Raw genomic sequence first — 19,469 nt, 5'->3', positions numbered from 1 at the left:
TGGCTTGGTAAGGAGGCTCTCATTTGAAAACCCTTGGCTGTCATTCAACTATTCAAGAATGAAATGAAGTATGAGTTGAAGGAGATCTGCAGAGCGAGCCTTGCAAACAATTTTGGGAAGAATGCTGGTAGAACCCAGAACCCTTTTCATCTCTGCTAGTTAGTCAGTAGTAAGTTCCCTGCATAATCCAAGAGGGCAATTTGACACCTTTTCTTGTTGGTCTGGAAGGCTGGTCACAAAAACCAAGGGTAGATGATCAGAGTATTTATCCTCATACCATAGAATATCCGAGCAACAACTGAGGACTTCTAAATACTACAAATGCACTGCCTAGAAAGGTTTTGTACATTTGGGTCTTTTTAGCCTCAAAACATCTGGAGTCATAATGCCTAGAAAAAAATAAATATCTCTGTCGCCATCTAAGCAAACTCTGCTGCTGTGTACAAGCCACCAATTTTGAGATGCTGGTTCTCCAGAACATTCCTTCAGTCACCCTCAGAAATTTAAGAGAAAACATAGCACCCCAAATTGGAGATATCTGAAAATAAATGGAAGGTGGAACTGATCAGTGGCTGTCAGAGGGAGTCCCACATAAGTGTATCTGAGCAGTTACCATGACTATAAACCCAAGCCTACTTACCAAAGGAGGAAGCATTGGACAGCATTACACAGGGAGAGGCTATTGTGTTCCAGTTTATTGCAAGGTTGATCATCAACTTGCTGATTCTTGTCCCACTCCTCCCCCCAACATGTGGACCCCCTTGAAGTGTTTCTCAGTGAAAGCATGCCCCGTTTTTCCTGACAGCAGGGTTCAGTAGAGAAAGGGCTCACACAAATTCATCCTTGGTCAGGTTGACAAGTATGTTCATCTCCTCATCCTGCATCATGCGGAAGACAGCGCTGATGTGGTGGTTCTCCAGTACTGACCGGTCATTGTACAAAATGGCTGTATCTGACCTGAAAAGGAGGAAAACCATATGGCACCAAGGTGGCTTTAGCAAAGGCAATGTCAAGGACAGGGATGGGTGATCCTGTTTTTTGAGGAACTGGTGAACTTTCCAACAATTTGGTTAACTCCAAGTATACTCAGTACAATGGCCTATACTGGTTCATCCTTAATTGTATGGCCAAAGAAGGCCACAGAGGCCTCCAGTAACCAACATAGTTGACTTACTATTTTTTATTGTGCATTCCCTAGGTCTTTCAGCACTTTTCTTTCCTCTAAAATGACACTGTAAAGTTAGCAGTGGAACATCTACACAGCCTTCTTACTTACTTGGTCTGGATGTGGAAGCTATTGGTGGTACCCGTGTGCTCATAGTCATGGATTGCGGCTGCAAAGATAATGGCCAGGACCTCAATCTCTGTCAAGCAGTGCTGTGGAGGAAGAAGAAGCAGGGAAGATGATCAGCACCTGTGGAAATAAAAGGCTGATGTCTGGGAATAACTCCAGATGTTTGCCATCATAAATGGAGGACAGGTTCTGCAATATAGGGTCATCCCAATGACCGGAACCCTCTGATTCCACAACCTTTCTACATCAGTTGCTGTCCTATCAGGAGCACAAATTCTAACTTAAAACTTCCATTCCTGGAAACAGACACTATGGCCCAACTGCACTTCGCATGGCAAAAGAGAAGCAGCAACAAGGTACAGATGGACAGGTATCTATCTTACTGTTCTTTGGTGCATAAGTATGGCTAGGTATGTGTGACTTCTCCTTTCATATATAAATCTGCTCCCACATAGGACAAATTCCATTTCTCAGCTCAGGACTGCTACCACAAATATGGCTTTGTGTCATTCCAAAGAAAGCGTTGTTAGCTGATGCCTTAAGTCAGCCTCTCGAAATTGATGCTTTCTAGTTGTGCTGGGAACACTTCTACCAACATTTTCAGCTGGCATTATTTCCATGCATGATCCCAATTGCTGGCTGTGACTTTCAAAGCCCATCAGTTAAGCCGAAAGGCTGTGTTTTCCCATATAAGTTGGTCTGGGTTTTGAGAATCTTGGGAAAAGTCCTTCCTTCTGCCTCACCCTCACTGGGACTTGTTGCTCCTGGCACGGGAATTCCCACTAGCCAGAACATTTCCAGAGTTATTTGGTTTTCAAGATGTTTTATTTGCTGGAATAGATTTTAGCTGGTGAGGTTACTGATTTATTCCAGGGTTTGTTTGGGTTTTTTTACTTGATATAATTTTATGTTTTAATTACAACTTTGTATTCATCTTGTAATACAACCTGTTGAGCTTTTGCTTACTGCCCAATTTTTAAAGACACACAGTCTCAATCTGAAATAAAAGAAGAGGGAGGAGGAACACATTGCAAAAAAAAAAACAACCCAACTCACTTTGGGAACATTTGTTGACTGCAACCAGTTTTCCAACTCCTGGCTTAGTGCTAAACAGGGGGGAACCTCTAGAGGGCACTGTGGTGTTTATGTTACTGTTTTGTGCATGGAGTTTCAGAGAGTTTTGATAGAGAATAATTTGGGAACAAAACAGCTTGTAATTCTCATTCCTGGGATCTGTCCGAAGTAGTTCATGCCAGCCCAGCAGAAAGCAGAATTAATTTTCTAAGCATGTAATATTAATACTTCCCAGCTCAAGGGTGAACAAATGGGATATTCACTGAAGCACCCAGTCCACACGATAGCCTTACCACCATGCCAGTGCGAAGTAGGAAGCAATGTACAGTCTGGGTAACATCAGCAGCATGTATCTGATTGTGATAAGGGTTCTTATATTTCCCATAACCAGCCTCCAGTGCATCCAGGAAAGTCATGAGGTACACCGTGGGGATCTGAAAAATAACAAAAAAGACAGGGTGGCCCCAGGCAAGATCTGGAAACAGGAACAAGCTAAGGTGCCTTCTCCTGAATCTGACAGTCAGTCCATCTATCGGTGCCATCTGTATATTAGTCTTTCCAAGGAGTGTCTTCCAGTTATGTTGGATTGTAACTCCTCAGCCAGCACAGGAATTCTGGCTTGGGATGGTGGGGGTTGCAGTCCAACAGATCTGAAATGTGATCTGCCTTAAGTGGTAGTGGCTCTCCAGTCTTTCAGACAGGGGTCTTTCCCATCCCAACTTGAAGATGCTGGAGACTGAGCACAAAACGCTTACACCTTGGCTCCTGCACAGGGTAAGAATCCCATTTTAGTTTCCATGACCTACTACAGTGTTTTTCAAACTTGGCAACTTTAAGATGTGTGGACTTCAACTCCCAGAATTCCCCAGCCAGCATGGGAATTCTGAGTGTTGAAGTCCTCACATCTTAAAGTTGTCAAGTTTGAAAAACACTGATCTACTGCACCATCCTCTTTTCTTCCAATGCAATTCATCCTTATGATTTCAGTGAAAACATTGAGAAACCATTCATAGCTTAAATGTAGAGGAACCCATGGCTGTTTTGTTCCTCACTCAAATGAGCATGATGCTTCTATTACTGTTGCTGAAAATAAAAAAATAATTCTACATGAGATGCTAAAAGGATGATCAGTTACTTATAGAATGTCCCTTAAAATGTGGGGCATCCCTTCCAGTAAAGAACTTCTCTGGCTTGGATGAAGCTGTTGGGCAAATTTCTTTCTCCCACTTTAAGGCTTTGCTATTTGGAATGCCAGATTGCCATTCTCTTCCCGTTTATTAAACTTTCAGACTGGAGCTCCTAAAAGAGAAGAATGGTGATTGGGATCACAATAAGCCACAGTTTGTTCTGATAGTCGTTTGTTGAAAAAGCCAGAGTGACCTGGGCGGCACATACTGGCAAATCAAATTATGGCTTAGCATTTGTTCAAAGTGGAAGTTTTAAAGGTAGAGGTAAACAACTGTAGTCTTATCGTGAATGTTCAGCACACTCTTTCATCAAAGCAGCATCTCATCTGGAAAAGGTTGAACCATTTGACAGAGGAGAGGCAGCCAGTCCCCTGCAGAGGTTTTGGATTACCAATCCCATGATTTTATACCACTAGCTATGCCCATGAAGGATGACGAGTTTTCAAGTATAAAACTTCTGCAGGGGTCCAGTTTCAACCAATTTCCATTACTGTAGCCTTCCAAAAAAAGCCCTGGTATTTTAAACAACACATATAACTTCTGTCATGTTTTAATGCAAGAAATTACTATGAGTCCAAGCAAGTCGCAGCACCTGGCCAGCCTTTGCTGATCTCAAAACAAAGCTAAGTGGGATCAGATCTGATTCATACTCAGATAGGAGGCCAAGAGAAAATCTCAGAAAATCTCATGACAAGGGCAGACCATTTCTGGGGGAGCAGCAAGGACCATATTTGATTCAAGGGAGTCTTTACCTTTTTAACTCTGTTGGAAGTTTGGAAGTTTAAAGGAGGGATGGGCAGCATCTAGCCCTCAGCCTACTTTCAAAACCTTTACCCAAAGTGGTCAGTCCCTTCCCTGGCAATCCTTTGGTTGGGGAAAAAAGGGGGAAAGAAGATAAATGACCCCATCAATTTCTGACTCTGGATTTGCCCATAGACCATTCTGGCTCCAGCCCTTGGCCTGCAGTGCCCCAATAGATCACCCCTATGAAAATAGGACCCTCGGCAAGAAAAATAAGCCCCCACTTCTGCTTTAAAAGCAACCAGTATTTAGTCTGCTGCTCTTACTTCTCACAATTTGGAAAGATGATTGAATCTGCAGGCACACCACCATCACACGCACGTGCTCGTACCCATTTGGGTTTTTTTACCTTGAAGCGGCTGTTGACGTTGTGGCGAGTGAGCAGTTCAAAGACAATTGTGCGCAAGGCATGGTCTTCGCTCACCTTGTTCAGTGCAAAGACATCGAAAAACCAGAGGTCAAGCGTCTAGCAAGAAAAGCAGAGGCAAATGAGAGACGGAGCATGAGAGGAGGTTCCCATCTGCCGTTTCTACCAAGCAAAGAATTTACAGCTGGTGCAGGAAGGGGAAAAAAATGGGGCAAGGCTCCAAAAGAAAAGGAATGTTTAAAAAAGGCCATTAGATGGGATTTAATGTGAGCCAGGAAATCCATCTCCAGGCATTAAACATTCCCCTAACAAATATGCCTGTCTGTCCGTCCGTCCATCCATCCACATACACACATAGTACACACATTCATTTATTGTTTATATACAACCCTGTTCCCAATGACTCCAGGTGGTTTATAACATGTATCTAAGTCTCTTCCTTCTACAGTGATTAATTAGCCCCTACAGTGTGGATTACTGATTCCTGGTCAGAACTAGGACTTTCAGGAAAGGTTTGCCTCCACTAACCTTTTTACCGAGTGGATAGAATGGAACAGCTAGAAAAGTTTGACTCATAAATATCGGCCCAACGGATGGCTTGAGGTGATGGGTGAAAGTAATCTTGAGAATTGAGGTGGGGTGAGGTGGGTGACAGAAGTCTCCTCTCAAGCAGGAGAAACCACAGATGCAAAAACTGGGAATCTATGCATTCTCAACAGGGTGTAAGCTTCATTATATCCAGCAGAGACCTACACAGATAGCATCCCCCCAGCAGGGTTGTTACCTTCAGACAGTTGATGACTGAGGGAGAGTAATTGGGTCCCACAGCTGTGTACGTTCGGCGGAACATCCTGTGCAGTGGAGGACACACAGTCAGACAGTCCTTGGGAGATCTGGCTTACTTGCAGTTAGAAATAGCTTCCAGATCCCATCAAGCATGCAAGGAGCATTCAGCTGTCTCCAGACTGGGCAATAAATTTCAGGCATGTTGTGTTTGAGCCTCTTCCCCAGAGATACTAGGGGTCAATAGCCCAGTAGTATTCCAGACTCATGGACAGATTACCCAGACTCATGGGGCTTACTCTAAATTATTATATTTCACTTGTTATTTTCATCAATATTATATGCATTTCAATCTATTTCTTCCTTTCCACTCGCTCCTTTTTTCTTCATCATCCCAGTCCCCTTTCCTGAAAGAGAACTAAGGTACACCCCCATGCACAGATTCCCCAGAAATGCAGTCAGACCCGGGTTGTCCATTTGGCCACTTTACTCCAACCTGATGCCTTCCTGATGGGTCTCCACTTCCATCAGCCCTCACCAGCATGGCTAACCATGCCAATAGGGGTCTGGTAAACTGTAGCACAAGAAATCAGAGATGGGGTCCTCAGCTGGGAAAAGCTAGGCTACGGCAAAGCATCCTCCTCCCTCTGTCATCTCATGTGATGCATCCCTCATTCAACCCCACAAGCCTAGTCCCTCATCCCTCACACCCCATTCTGTTCTAATTCCAGGCAGTCCAGGGAGTGGGAAGAGCCAAACCTTTCCACAAAGATGCCAGCTTGAACAGCATGCACAATGCTGCGAAACTTGGGTTTCTCCTCCGAACGGCGCCCCTTGGCCCGGGTCTGCTGGGTGAAAGTGGAGGCCAGCCAGTCTCGCACTTCCGAGGGTACAGCATCAGACTTGATCTCTTGGAGTTCATCTTCTGTGTCCAGAATCTTCCTGAAACAGGAATGGCGCCAGTGGGGGGAAGGAGGACAGATGATAAGCAATTAAGGGAGACGTGCATCACAACAGGAGCCACAATTACATTGCCCCCCAGAATAAAAAAAGAAGCCCAGAGAACAACAGTAACACTAGCACTTAGCCTGATTTTCAACACTGATGGATCAACTTTTAAATGTTAAAAAGAATTCGAAAAAGGAAATTATGGGACCTTTAGCTCATTAAATCCAAGAGAGTACCCTTCTTTTCTCCAAATTTCTTTACATCGAATTGCATTCAACAGGTCATGACATGCCTGCTATTCCTCCCACAGGAAAAAAGCAAGTGGGGAGCAAACCTTCCCTAAATTAGTCCAGTGTAAATGCCACTTCCCAGTCTGAATTCTTGTGGAATCTGATTCCTACCTTCCTTCCTTCCTGCTTGCCCTTTTTCCACAAACACAAGCAGATGGGGAGGAAGGAGAGCACTGAAGTCAGGTTCCTAGTTATGACTTCTGAAAGAGCAAGAAAGCTGTCTATGCAAGTAGACCAGGCTGCAGAGATCCAGACAGCTGCCAACTAGACAACACCTCAGAGTCCCTTCTTAGGGCCTGTCCCCACTTTCACTAATCACACACATACACACTATTCTCCTCCTCCTCCTCCTCCTTTTCCACCAAGTCTCCATAACATTGCCCACATCAGCTCAAGATGGCCTTAAGTCATTTTTAGCTGTACCCATACTAAAATAGTGTGTTCCCCCTTATTCTGAAGGTCCAAAAGCAGCTTCAGGGTAGGTAAAGTTGTCAGGTTTTCAACCATTACTTTGGAGGGAAGTCAGGTGACTGATAGCAACTGGAAACAACGAGAATAAAGGCCAAATAGGGATCAATGATGGGGACAACAAATTTCACAGTAGTATTGTTTTCTGACAACTTAAGAATGGATGAAGAGCAACTCAGAGATAGGGAAATGCCTTTAGTACATAGATGAGGTCTCTGTCTTCTAATGTGCCGTTACTCGGGTTTCTCTTAGTGTCTGGGAGAAACTGTTTCCTACAGCTTAAGAGATAATTGAGGAATGAGTTGTGTGACCAAGATAACAGTGTATAATTGACTCTCTGGATTCAGCACATCCAAGGTTGGTGAGTTCTTCATATATCAGTCTGCCACTAGGGGGAACCACAACCCTTCCCAGTCCCAACATGAACTGGAATCCACAGGAAGATCCGCCCAATAAAGGCTTTGAGAGCTGGTACAACCCAGCAGAATTTCTACCAACATCCAAGCCATGACACCACACACTACCTTCAAATTACTGCCTGACTTCCAAAATGGTCTCCATTGGCCTGTGAACTCCCCATAACCCAGTTTATCCCAGGTTTCCTCAATTTGAGTGTTCTCCAGATGTGCGGACCAACTTCCAGAATTTTCAGCAACATTCAATGGGAGCTGAAGTCCCTGAGTCTGGGAAATGCTCAGCTCAGGGATCACCAGCCTATCCAATAGCACTCATTCTGGCTGGTTTTTTTGGGGGGGTGGGGGGGTAGGGAGGTAATAGTGTTGGATCAGACAGACACCCTCGGGGCTTCCCAGTCCTTACATCCGCACCTGGTCTCATCAATATAAACCGCTTCAAGCAAAGAAGCTGTATATTCCAAGTTCTTCTTCAGCTCCTCAATATTCACCTCTCCCGTCTCCAGTTGTTTCACCATGTACCGCAACCTGCAAAATGAGAAAAAATGGAAAGGAGAGAATAAGTAGACTAGGGAAAACTTATTTCCTTGGGTCATCTGCCATAGAGCATCTCTCATCACGACAAAGGGTAACAGCATCTGCTGTACCATTAAAAGATAGAATTAAGGCAAAAGAAACCCAGGTCCACATCCCTGTTCAGCCATGAAACTTATTGGGTGACCATGGACCAGTCACTCTCATCTTCCTTTCAACCTATCTTTCTTCACAGGATGATGTGATGATAAAGGGGCAGGGGAAGGGATTTTGAATACCATGCAGAGCCCTTTCAAGGAAGAACGGGAAGAAAATATAATGAAATGAGTAAGCCTGTAAATAATTCCTTTCTTGATTCTGAGTCCAGCAGTATAGATACAAAGTAAATAAACCCAGTTTCCTTGGCTTCACAAGAGCCTTCTATTCTCCTCCCTAGCTGCAATCAAGCCAAGAAGAGCATTGAGTCTTCTCCATCCGCTGCTGAGAATCTGAGATCAATCAACTGAAAATTGATTGATCTCAGTCTCGATTGAGTCTGAGATTGATTGATCTCAGGTGAGAGCCAGAAGGATGCTAACTCCCACAATGGACTTCATCCCACAAGGGATGTGACAGCCCCACACAGGCATTTGCAGACCTTGCTGAAGATCTGAAGAGCCATTACGTAGAAGATGGAGCAGTCTAGTTCTCTGAACTGCTAGAGGCAGGGCTGCAACTAGGGGGGCAACCGGGGCATGTGCCCCAGGCGCCACGCTGGGGGGGGGCGCCAAAATGAGTGCTGGGGGGGGCGCCAAAATGGGCATGGAATCCATGTCTGCCCAAGGTGACACAGACTCTAGTTGTGGCCCTGGCTAGAGGGCACAGGTAGAAGCAAAGGTCTGGAGTGATTTCAAGTGAATGTTAAGACAGGAAGCAGAAGTCAACTTTAGGAAAAAATTTGGAAAGCTGTTTGACAATGGAGCAGACTGTCTTGGGAGATGGTAGGTACTCTTTTCCTTGGAAGTATTTAGATAGACTGGCTGGTTGTCTATCAGCAAAGCAGGAATTCTAAGTTCTGCTTTAGTGCTGGGCAATGCTTCAGGTTCAAAGGCAAAAAGGCACTTCAGAGCATGTGAGGAAGTGCCTGTAGCACTTGTCTACAACTCTTTAAACCACATACATCTTTTCTTCCGAGGATCATCCTTTTGCCTTCAGATCCAAAGCACAGCCCTATTCTGCACTGATCTTCAGGGACTGGACAAGATGGACTTTCAAGAATCTTCCAAAATTCTTCAGTTCAGCATGGACAGTTCTGTGTCAACATAACAGGAGGCAACTTATCTTATTCAACCAGTTCTAATAAGCCTGCAGCTACTCTTGAAAGATGGCTTCTACATTTGCATACAAAGAGGGCAGATGGCCTGCAAAGGGCCAGCCGTATCTGCCAACAAGACTCCTTACAAAACATAGGACAGGATTAGTCTGCAAGTGCTCTTTCACTCCTGTGAAATCTTTGGCATCTGGTTTACTTATTCATTTGAAAAAACTCTTATTCACCTTTCCTCTAGCAATTTACTTCTTCCAATTTTCAAGTTTTCAAGCCACACAAGTTCTTTCAGAGAGAAACAACAAAAATGCATTTGATTCTCATCTGAATCCCATTCTGTAGCTTTTTCCAACTGATTGTATTTCTCTACCTGTCCTGCAGAGGGCGCTCTTATATCAACAGCCTAGCCATAGCAAAAGACAGGTTAGGTCATGTCGTTCTGGCCAGTTCTTCACATGCTGCTAGTTAATAACAGGCCATCAAGCTCAGCCGGGCGCTTTGTCTGTAACATTTCACTTCCAATTAATCAGCCCTATTGTAATGCATGAAAGACACTGACAGAAAAACACCAAACACCACTTAATCTTCAAAACCAGAGCGGCTCACCATTGACACATGAGCATCTTTTTGAGGGAAATGGCAAGTCCACACACATTTCTTGGGGACAAAGCTATATGTTAAGAGCAACACAAGGAAGCCAGTAAAAATAGAAATTTCGTGTTGAGTCCTCCCCTTGATCTTAGAACCTTCCTTATCCAGCAGCCTTCAGATGCATGAGTGTTACCAGGATTCCCAGCCAGCATGGCCCAACATTTTTGAACACTCAGTTTGGGGACCACTGCTGAAAAACACAGAACAATTCAGGTCATTTCCTATGGAAGCCAATGTTCTACACTGGGGAAATGGAAGCACAATGGGTTGATGTCAAAACAATCGTATAAGCTGTGCTACATGTTACAGGAAAGATAAACCTTGAGGCTGGGCTGCCATTTTCAGTGACAGCTCAGTGTGTTTCATAATCCACTAACCAGCCCTCAAAGAATTTCTCATTGCCGCAACTGCTGAATGAGAAATCATCACCCCTCCCCAGTCCAGTTCTTCCCTTGTTATGATCAGAGGAGAATAAGGCTTCTATCTAATTTTTCCTTGCTTAAATCAGTCTGGTGCCAGATGATGTATCAACAGTGGGAGCTAATGACAGGTGATGGATCTCCCTGTACTTGAAAAAAATCTCTCATTTTGGAGGGACCCTTTGCTGGAGAAAAGATGGCAGCGCACAGCAGAGGAGAGAATGAAAGCAAAATGCATCCACACAGCAGGAGTTTTTCTGTGACTGGACTACAAAAAGGCAGACAGTAACAGACACACAGCAAGAGAAGTGAGGTTTAGCTGGTAATAGATGGAATGGGGAGGGGGAGAAATGTTGGGGCAGGGAGTACAAAGGATGCTCTCTAGGGCACTCAAAGCTGATGAAGGATGCCCCAGTCAAGGGGAGACAAACTTTGAGTGACTGGGCGATTAAGCTTAATGTTTTTTTGAGTGGGCTGGAGACTGCAGTAGAAATGTTCATGTTTTTCTCCCTCTAGAATTCAGAGTGTGGGTGAGGCATTCATGCTTTTTTTTTTAATGCTATGTAAAGCAAATCACAGAAGGTGGCAGCACTTACCCAGCCTTAACTGACTGCAAAAAACCTAAGCAGAGGTAGACCTGGTTAGTATTGGGATGGGGGACTATCAGGAAAGCATAGGCTTGGAGGCCAGCCTGGGAAGTTGAAAAAACATCCTAGAAGGTGGCAGTGGCAAGCCACTTCCATGCAGTTGTCAAGCGGACCACGAGGGTGTCTTCATGCAGTCATCAGGAGTCAAGCTCCGCTCAAGAGAGATGTTTCTGATGTAAAGTCGGACCAGACAGACCTCAAAAATAATTTGGAAGAAATGTTTCGGACGTCACATGAGCTCTCCATGAAAGCAGCTTGCCTTTCTTCAGGGAACCTGAAGTAACTCTGGTGGTATGAATTGAATCATTTAAGCAGCTCACTTTTAAGGTGACTCTTAAAGCAGGAGCGTCTTTTCTCAGGCTCATGCAGAAACCTGAAAAAAGACATTAACGAACAGCAAAGAAGGGCTGGGCTGACACAACAGCCAAAGTACTTTTTCCAAATCACTTTTGAAGCCTATATAACCTTAGAATAAAGCATATTTCAGATTTAAATTACTGCTTGCTCTAGAACACCAAAAGGCCTCAAAAAGGGACTCAAGGACCTTGCCCACCCCTGCTCTGTTTGGACTTCTTTAAATACAGGCAGTATTAAAAAGACACCTCAAGTGTCCAGTTTGTTCTCGTCCAAAAGGCTTCAATTCCATTAACACCGCCATACAATTTCTCCCCAGCCATGGAAGTGTCAAGCATTAAATAAGATCTCCTTATCATTAAATAACAAACCGTCGTTTTGCCCTTATATCTGACCTTAACTTAATTTAAATTAAACATGGTCTCCCACAGTAACTCAAAATCAAGAAACTCAACATGATTTGAGACAACCCAAGAGCATCACACTGAATTCTGTCATTAAACCAGAACAGAGAAAGATTAGCAAGGGTTTCCAAAAAGAAGCGGGACTAAACTTCTATTACAACAGGGCAGACAAGTTTTACTCTCTGCAGGATTACGTTTAATTTTGTTGGCTGGTTGCTTGCTTGCGAGTACAGATAAACCTCAGGGGCACCAGGTGGGATGGCATTAGGTTTGATGGGAAGAGTGTATTGTGCAAACCTACCTTCAATATGCGTGGTAGAGTGTGCTGTCTTTGAAAATTCAATTACTATTGAATAAAAACACAAAGACAGCATTCGTGTCACCAAATTATTCAACATCTACTGAGTTTCAAATGCCAAAGGAATTAAATCACTAGATGTAAAAGCAGCAGGAGCTGCATGCCTGATAATGGGAAACAAGAAGAAAATGCCATCATTTATTAAGACACCTTTCCCAAACAGGTGTCCTTCACATGGTGTTGAGATTACTACTCCCAGGAATACCTAATCAGCCTGTCCTCTGTAAACACTGATAAGTGTATTCAAATGTACACATCAATTTCAAGAAGAGCAACATTAGGGGTTAAGGCACTGGACTGGCACCAGGGAGACCCAGTTTAAGTCCATCCTCAGCCACAGAAGCTTACTGGGTGGCTTTGAGCCAGTCACACTTTCTTAGCCCAACCTATCTCATAGGGTTGCTGTTTCTGCTGTAGGAAAAAATGGAAAGACATCTACCACCTTGAGCTCCTGAACAAAACAGGTAGGTAACAAATTAGATCAAATCAACTGTTTTGTTTGGGGGCAAAAAGGTACACAACCCAACTAGACAATTTTACGCTGAAACAGACAAGTTTTTGTTTGTTGTTGTCGTTGTCAAAGAAAGCTGGATGCAGACTTTTTAAAGGTAATATTCTGCATTATGCTGCAAATGGTTAAACATTATCGTTCAATAAAGGCTTCACTGCTGCTCTTCAACTCTAGCTCATCAGATAATGTTCTAGATGGTGTTTGCTTTTCCCCCTTTAAATAACAGCAAACAATTTTTTTAAAAACACCCAATGGTACGATCTGATTATTTTAAGAACAGTAAGTCCTTCTGGCCAGCTTCTAGGCAACGTGGCATCCTTGGGGTGAAGACATCCATTCCACCATTAAATGATATCCCCAAAATAACCCTCTCCCCAGGCAGTGGCTCTTTCTTTATCAGTAGAGATGCTGAAACTTTTTTTCCATTATACTGCTTGCTGATGAAGCTTTCTCTCTCACAGGTAACAAGTGGAAAGCAATAGGTGGGGATGAAATTCCTTTACTGAATGGGTGTGGGGGGTGCTTGGGGGAATATAAGGGGAGAACCTTAAGCTTTGCAGGGGCATAAAGTACCTCTTTTATTATGTATTTATTAGATTAATATCCTGCCTTTCATTCAGGAGAACAAGGCAGTGTACATAGCCCTCCTTCTTCCTTCTTTACTCTCTTAAATATCAAAAAATGAAGGGAAACTTATTCTTTTGAGGGGCATGGGTTTTTTAGGGATACAATGAATATCTTAAGCTTCTGCAAGGCTTAAGATACAGATGTCTGCCCTCAAATGCACAAAAAGGCAAAAAAGAGAGCTTGACAGACTGCACCCAACCTTATGCCAGATCACACGTAGCCCAGAGGCTGCACCTTCTGTGCTCCTTGCCAAGAAATAACAGAACAGTAAGATTTTAAAAATCATATGAAAGGCCCTGACTGGAGCACTTATGCGGTCATTGCAATTACAGTCCTGCTTTGTTAAAGAAGACAGCTTAATTTCAGTTGTGAAACTCTTGGAAATAACAGCTTATTCTGGATGAAAAGGTTCTGGTCTGGCAGCAGCACTTGAGCTCAACCACCAAACCCCACACATCTTCTGTTGACCTGTTTCTGGCATGTGTGCTCAGCCGTGCCATCCCCTCGCCTACCCTCAAGCCAGCTGTTGAGTGCTTCTTCCTTACACTCAACTCCTGTTGAAGATGGGTACCCACCCAGCCTGCCTGGCAGCTGCTTCCACAAAGACCTCCAGCAGCAGCCTTTCCCAGGGCAAACCAAGACTTCCCAATGCAGGGTTCCCAGCAGGATGGTCATGACTGGCGCAGGCCAACCAGGACAGTTAGCAAGACCATATGAAAACATGATCAAGCATCAGGCAAAAAGAGAGCTTGACAGAGACTGGATAGCAGGGGGCTTCCTACACAGACTTGAGAAGAGGCCGACAGTGCCTTGTCTGTGGTGACCAGTGTCGTAAGTGATATCCCTCTGGCATCTGTCAGGGCATCTCTGATGCTGGACCTTATTTTAAAAAACATCACAAATAATAAAAGGCCTGCTCATCTTTACTTTTAAAGCCCCACATAGGCTCAATAAACATCCTTTTAAAATATGAAGTAACTGAAACTGAGGGCTGACTTGGAAGTGTGCCCAGAAAACAAAGCAAAACAAAGTTAAGCCTTGGGTTGTGAAGGTAGGAAGAGATCTTCCTGGGGACAGCAGGGAGCTCTGATCATACATAACATGGGAGCCATTCTGTACAGGAACAAGATTGCCTGTGGCAGCCATTTTGGGAAAGTGTCCACAGTGCGCCTTCAAAATATCCACCATCCAAAATGATTGCCAGTTGACTTGAATTTCATTACCACCACAGGACTGGAGAAAGTCTGAAATAGGAAAGGGGTCTGTGTGTGTGTGCATGTGTATGTATGTACTGTATATGTCTGTGTGTATACGCGCACACACACACACACTCTTAATCTGTAGGGGTTTCAAGTGATAGTTTCAATTTAATCTTTAACTGTTCAGATGTTGACTTTAGTGCTCAAACATTAACAGGAAGATCTGTGTTTGTTCAGTGCAGTTCCTGAATTCCTTCTTCCCAATTCATGCTAGGAGTGTCTGTCAGATTTGATGGGGGTGGGGGGGGATAGATTTTGTATAACAGATAAGGTCAATGAGCCTGAATCTGGATGCGAACTGAAAATTCTGCATCATGGGCAATTAAGAGCCATCCACTAGCTACCCTTCATCCCCCAGAGCCATGTTTCCCTGCAACCACTCTTCTGCCTCATTTGGGAAAGGATGACTACTAAGGAGAAGTATTGCCACATACCCTGCAACTATTTGCCTGGAAGTAAGCCAAATACTTCATTGCAATCAGATCCCCAAACTTGACTTACGATCCGAGAAACACACACAAAATGAAATGCATAGTACTGGATTATATATGATCAGTTTTTTCTAATAATTCATTCAAAGTTGGGGGGAGGGTCCATATTTTTCTAAGTATAGGTTGGCAACCACATGAAAGGCACAAAAAGTTAGAGATCCTGCAACTGAGCCAACATGATGTGGACCAGTGTGATTGTGTGACAGAAAAAGCCCAAGGCTTAGGCAGAGCAGGCAGATGAAAGGCACCATGTGGAAGGCACCAAGGTCCTGAAGGACAGAACTGTGCACCATATGCCCTGCCCTGTGCTTCCATCCCCAGGTTCAGTGGACCTTACTGTCCTTAGAGCTAGCAAGCAGGTCATTCCATTATCAAAGTTCAAGATTTATCAATTTGAGAGAATGACGACTGAAATGACATCCTGAGACCACCTTCTGTAAAAGGCCACTGTCTGTAAGAGATCATCCGAAATAAGCTATTTTTTTGCAGTCCACAGACAAAGCCACAGCTTCCTATGTTGACATGTGCAAGTACCGATTTCACAAGAAAGCTGCCATAGCCACAAAAATTGCAAAGAGGGACATGCATCAGATCACACAGTACAACCATCCCTATCACTGTGGCACAATCTAGTTAGGCTGATTAAGCCAAATTTGGACAAGAACAATCATTACTGAGTAACAAAAGGAAGGAAGGATGACACTTCATGAGATGTTTATTTTTAAAAGAGCAATTTCCCCGAGTTAATGACCAACTATTATCTTGCAAGACAACAGAAGCAGCCATTCATTTCTTTTATATAGAAGTGTTTTTCAGCATGAAGACCAGCAATAAAATGCTTAGCCTAGAGTTCATGTTTTCTGAATTATTTACCAAATAAAAGCAAATATATAAATAGTAGCATACAGATAATATGTACAACCAGGGTGGAGGGAGCTTTGGTTCTTTTAGTTGTTGCTAAACTGCAATTCCCAGTAGCCTTGACTAGGATGGCCCATTGTGAAGAAGCTGGGTGTTGGAGTTCAACAACTTCAGAGGGGCCTTCAATATAGAACACTGGCTTCCAATTATAATTCCATATGAAATCAAATGGTATCAAGTGCTAAAAGTCTAAATCTACTTCTCTCTCTCTCTCTTTTCTACTAGTTTTAAAAATTATTGATACTATAATCAAGCCAGGAAAACCACTGGGTGGAATTAGAGAAAAAAAATCAAGATGTATGTAAGTATAACAGGAGTTTCAGCTGATTACAGATCTAATCAGCTGAATTTCCTGTTATGCTTTCATATATCTTGATTTTTACGATAACAGATTGTATGTTTGGAACTAGCAATTCTGTGCACAGTTGATGCTCTAAGGGTTTAATCATTTTTAAAAAATTAAAAATATTAACTTTTTCTACAATGAATCACAATATTCTCTTTAAAGTGGAATCTCATCTCTGGACTGTATTGCTTTTCACTGAAAGTGGCAGTTCACACGATTTATTATAACTAAAAATACTTTTAAAAAGTAGGTGCAAAAAAGTAGGTGCCATGGAAAAGAGTTCTAGTTTAACCTTTTGCCTGTTATGCTAGTTTTTATGCATTTTAACTCTGAAATGGTTCAGCCCAAACATAGATTTACAATACCTTAAAAAATAACTTATCAGGGAAATCCAGGCATTGCTTAGATACTATTATGAGCCGCTCCCTAGAATGCAAAGGAATGTGTTAGCATGGGAAATGGCAATGGAGCACTAGTCTAATTTCTGTTTATTCACCCTTGAATTAAACCGCTTTTTTGTTTCTTGCCATAGATATATAATTTTCCTCCTCCATCCTATTCCCCCTCCCATTTGCTCTCTCACATGTGCACACCCACACCTGTTACAAACATTTCTCTCTCCAACAAACGAAGCTTTAGCCTCCATCAAGTTGAAGTTTTGTGTATTTGAATGTACGTGTGTCTTAATCTATGAGGTGTTTTTTTTTTCCCCTCTCCCCAGCAGTCTTGATAGGTGTACCTGTGCTTTCAAAGCACCACTTCTGAAGGATTTACACAGTCCAGCCAACTGCTATGTTGTAAAAAGAGATTGTCTGGGTGTTCGTTTGTTTGTTTGTTTCTTCAAAGGGCCAGCCCCTGTTCTGGTTAGTGATGGGAATCTCTGGGGTGCACAAAGAGCTGAAGTCCCAGATTGGTGTTCCAAAGTTGTGGACTCTAATGCTGCAGAATAAGCCAGGAGGAAGAAAACTGGAGGGAATAAACATGACTGGTTTTCTTTAGTTTTCCAATTATCTCATCATCTTTTAGAGGCCTAGGCAGGGGAAGGCATTGTTTTTGTGTTGGTGTGCAATTTTGGAACCATGTTGTAAGTGCTTTCACAAAATGGCTGCCAAAGGAAGTCTGCCTTTTCACATAATGAATGGCAGGATGAATGTAGCAAATAACAAAAACCCAATTTACCAGCATCTGGCCCTATGAGACAAACGCTTGGTGGGGGGAAGGAAGCTTTGAAAAAAATTCCCAGGGACAACAGGGAGGAACATCAGCCCTGTTCCCTGCAAACTGTCCCCACCCCCAAGATTTCTCTCCAGGCATGACCAAAGGAGAATCATTCTTCAATGGGATTTCATTCCAGACTGCTGAGTTGCCATGCAAGGATTCCATGCACTCTTCTGGACTTTGCTACCCATATTCTATTGCCATGGCAACACCCCAAGAGACTCAAGGTACTGAACAGCGATGGACAGATGTGTCTGCATGTCAGAGGGGGGAGTGATGCTACATTCCGAGAATACCCGAGGCTATTAAAACTCATACTGGAAAACCCAGCAGCTAAAAGTGAAGCCTTCTGCAGAACTTTTGAGATGACCATTCATTGCATTCAGTCTCTAGAGGCCACCCGCACTGAAAGTTTGCAGGGCACATCTTGTTCTGGTTCAGCCTACTTAACAGCCTTGGTATTCAAATCCCCCTTCAGCCATAATGCACACTCTCAGCGTAGCCTACCGCAAAAGATTGTTGTGAATACCAATGGGCACGTTGTGCCATGAAAAGCATTTTGAGTTCCTTGAAAAAGAACAGGATTGTTTTAAAAAAAACCCCATATATACATACAGTAGTCCTCGTTTAGCAATCACATTTGGACCGGAAACTCGGTTATTAAGCAAAGCAGTTGCTAAGTGAAACCACGACTGTGCTTATTATCTTACTTCAGCTTTCCTTTGCTTTACAGACCTGCAAAGGTCGTAAATGTCAGGATTGATAGTAAAGTTACTTTTTCATCAGCATCGTAACTGTGGGCAGTCACTGTATGAAGCAGTCACTAAACAAGGACTACCTGTAATAAAATAAAACAATTTAGAAGACAAAAGGATGGACATCCCTGCATGACAGCAATATATACTTGCAAAATACAGTCCAACCATCTTTCCTGCAAACCAAACCTGGCTCTTACACAAGTGTACAGGCATCTTCAGGATTGGTAAGAAAGTTTTTGCTGTGCTAGAGCTGACTGGGATCTTGAGATAATACCCCAAGGCCCAGAGCGCTGCTGATGGCCAGGATAGAGCTACTCAAGCTCTCTTTCTGTCTCGTTCAAGAGGACAAGAGATGTCAAGCGCTCCTCAATAGCCTAGTGCAGTGTTTCTCAACCTTGGCAACTTTAAGATGTATGGACCTCTACTCTGAGGAATTCTGGGAGTCGAAGTCTGCGCATCTTAAAGCTGCCACAGTTGAAGAACACTGGCCTAGGGGGAAGTTTCTGTGCTCACACATAGACGCTGGGCATTCACATCATTGTTTTCAGCTATACCAGTTTGCATCCCATCAAAGCACACCTGCAGAAATGCCCTATTGCAGCACTAGGAGAAGCTTTTTTTCCTCTTTGGGAAGCCAACTGGCTCTGAGTCACTTCCCAAATGAGGAAGCCAATCTGGAGGAAAAGAAAACAAAGTGAGACATTCCCCCAATGAGCTACAAGGTTGAGATATGACCAGGAAGCCCCTAATGCCACCTCGGGGCCTTGAGCATATTAAGTAGCACTTGGCGATCAGATTAGAAGCTGCAAACTCATTCAAGGAACACAAGCTCCTACCTCATACGCACCAGATGGAAACTGGTCAGACAGAGCACGGAGCGGTTGGGAGATCAACAGCATCACAGCACATAAACAGCTGCCCAGTGGAAACCAAGTGGGACAAGGCTGTCCAAGACCAAGCAGCAAAATAAAACAAAGCCAGAACCTGTCATGAGTGCCGTTGAGCTAAAGTCATCAGCGCAATGGCACTCATGACAATGA

The 19,469-nt window shown here is 43.5% G+C and overlaps 1 protein-coding gene across 2 annotated transcripts in view; it reads right to left on the bottom strand.

The window, feature by feature from the left end:
• PDE1B (phosphodiesterase 1B) overlaps positions 1–19,469 on the bottom strand; it is a 121,727-nt gene that overhangs the window by 9,478 nt on the left and 92,780 nt on the right. For both annotated transcript variants that reach the window (XM_063293958.1, XM_063293959.1), the window contains 7 exons: positions 8,040–8,153; positions 6,266–6,448; positions 5,508–5,574; positions 4,706–4,822; positions 2,662–2,802; positions 1,277–1,377; positions 832–957 (listed from right to left, as the gene is read on the bottom strand). In XM_063293958.1, coding sequence (XP_063150028.1) covers positions 832–957; positions 1,277–1,377; positions 2,662–2,802; positions 4,706–4,822; positions 5,508–5,574; positions 6,266–6,448; positions 8,040–8,153 — 849 coding nt within the window. The remainder of the gene's footprint in view (positions 1–831; positions 958–1,276; positions 1,378–2,661; positions 2,803–4,705; positions 4,823–5,507; positions 5,575–6,265; positions 6,449–8,039; positions 8,154–19,469) is intronic.

The sequence above is a fragment of the Candoia aspera genome, chromosome 2 (assembly GCF_035149785.1).
Source record: "Candoia aspera isolate rCanAsp1 chromosome 2, rCanAsp1.hap2, whole genome shotgun sequence".
Taxonomy (NCBI): domain Eukaryota; kingdom Metazoa; phylum Chordata; class Lepidosauria; order Squamata; family Boidae; genus Candoia; species Candoia aspera.
The sequence above is the reverse complement of the archived record's forward strand: the minus strand, read 5'-3'. Positions and strand labels throughout refer to the sequence as shown.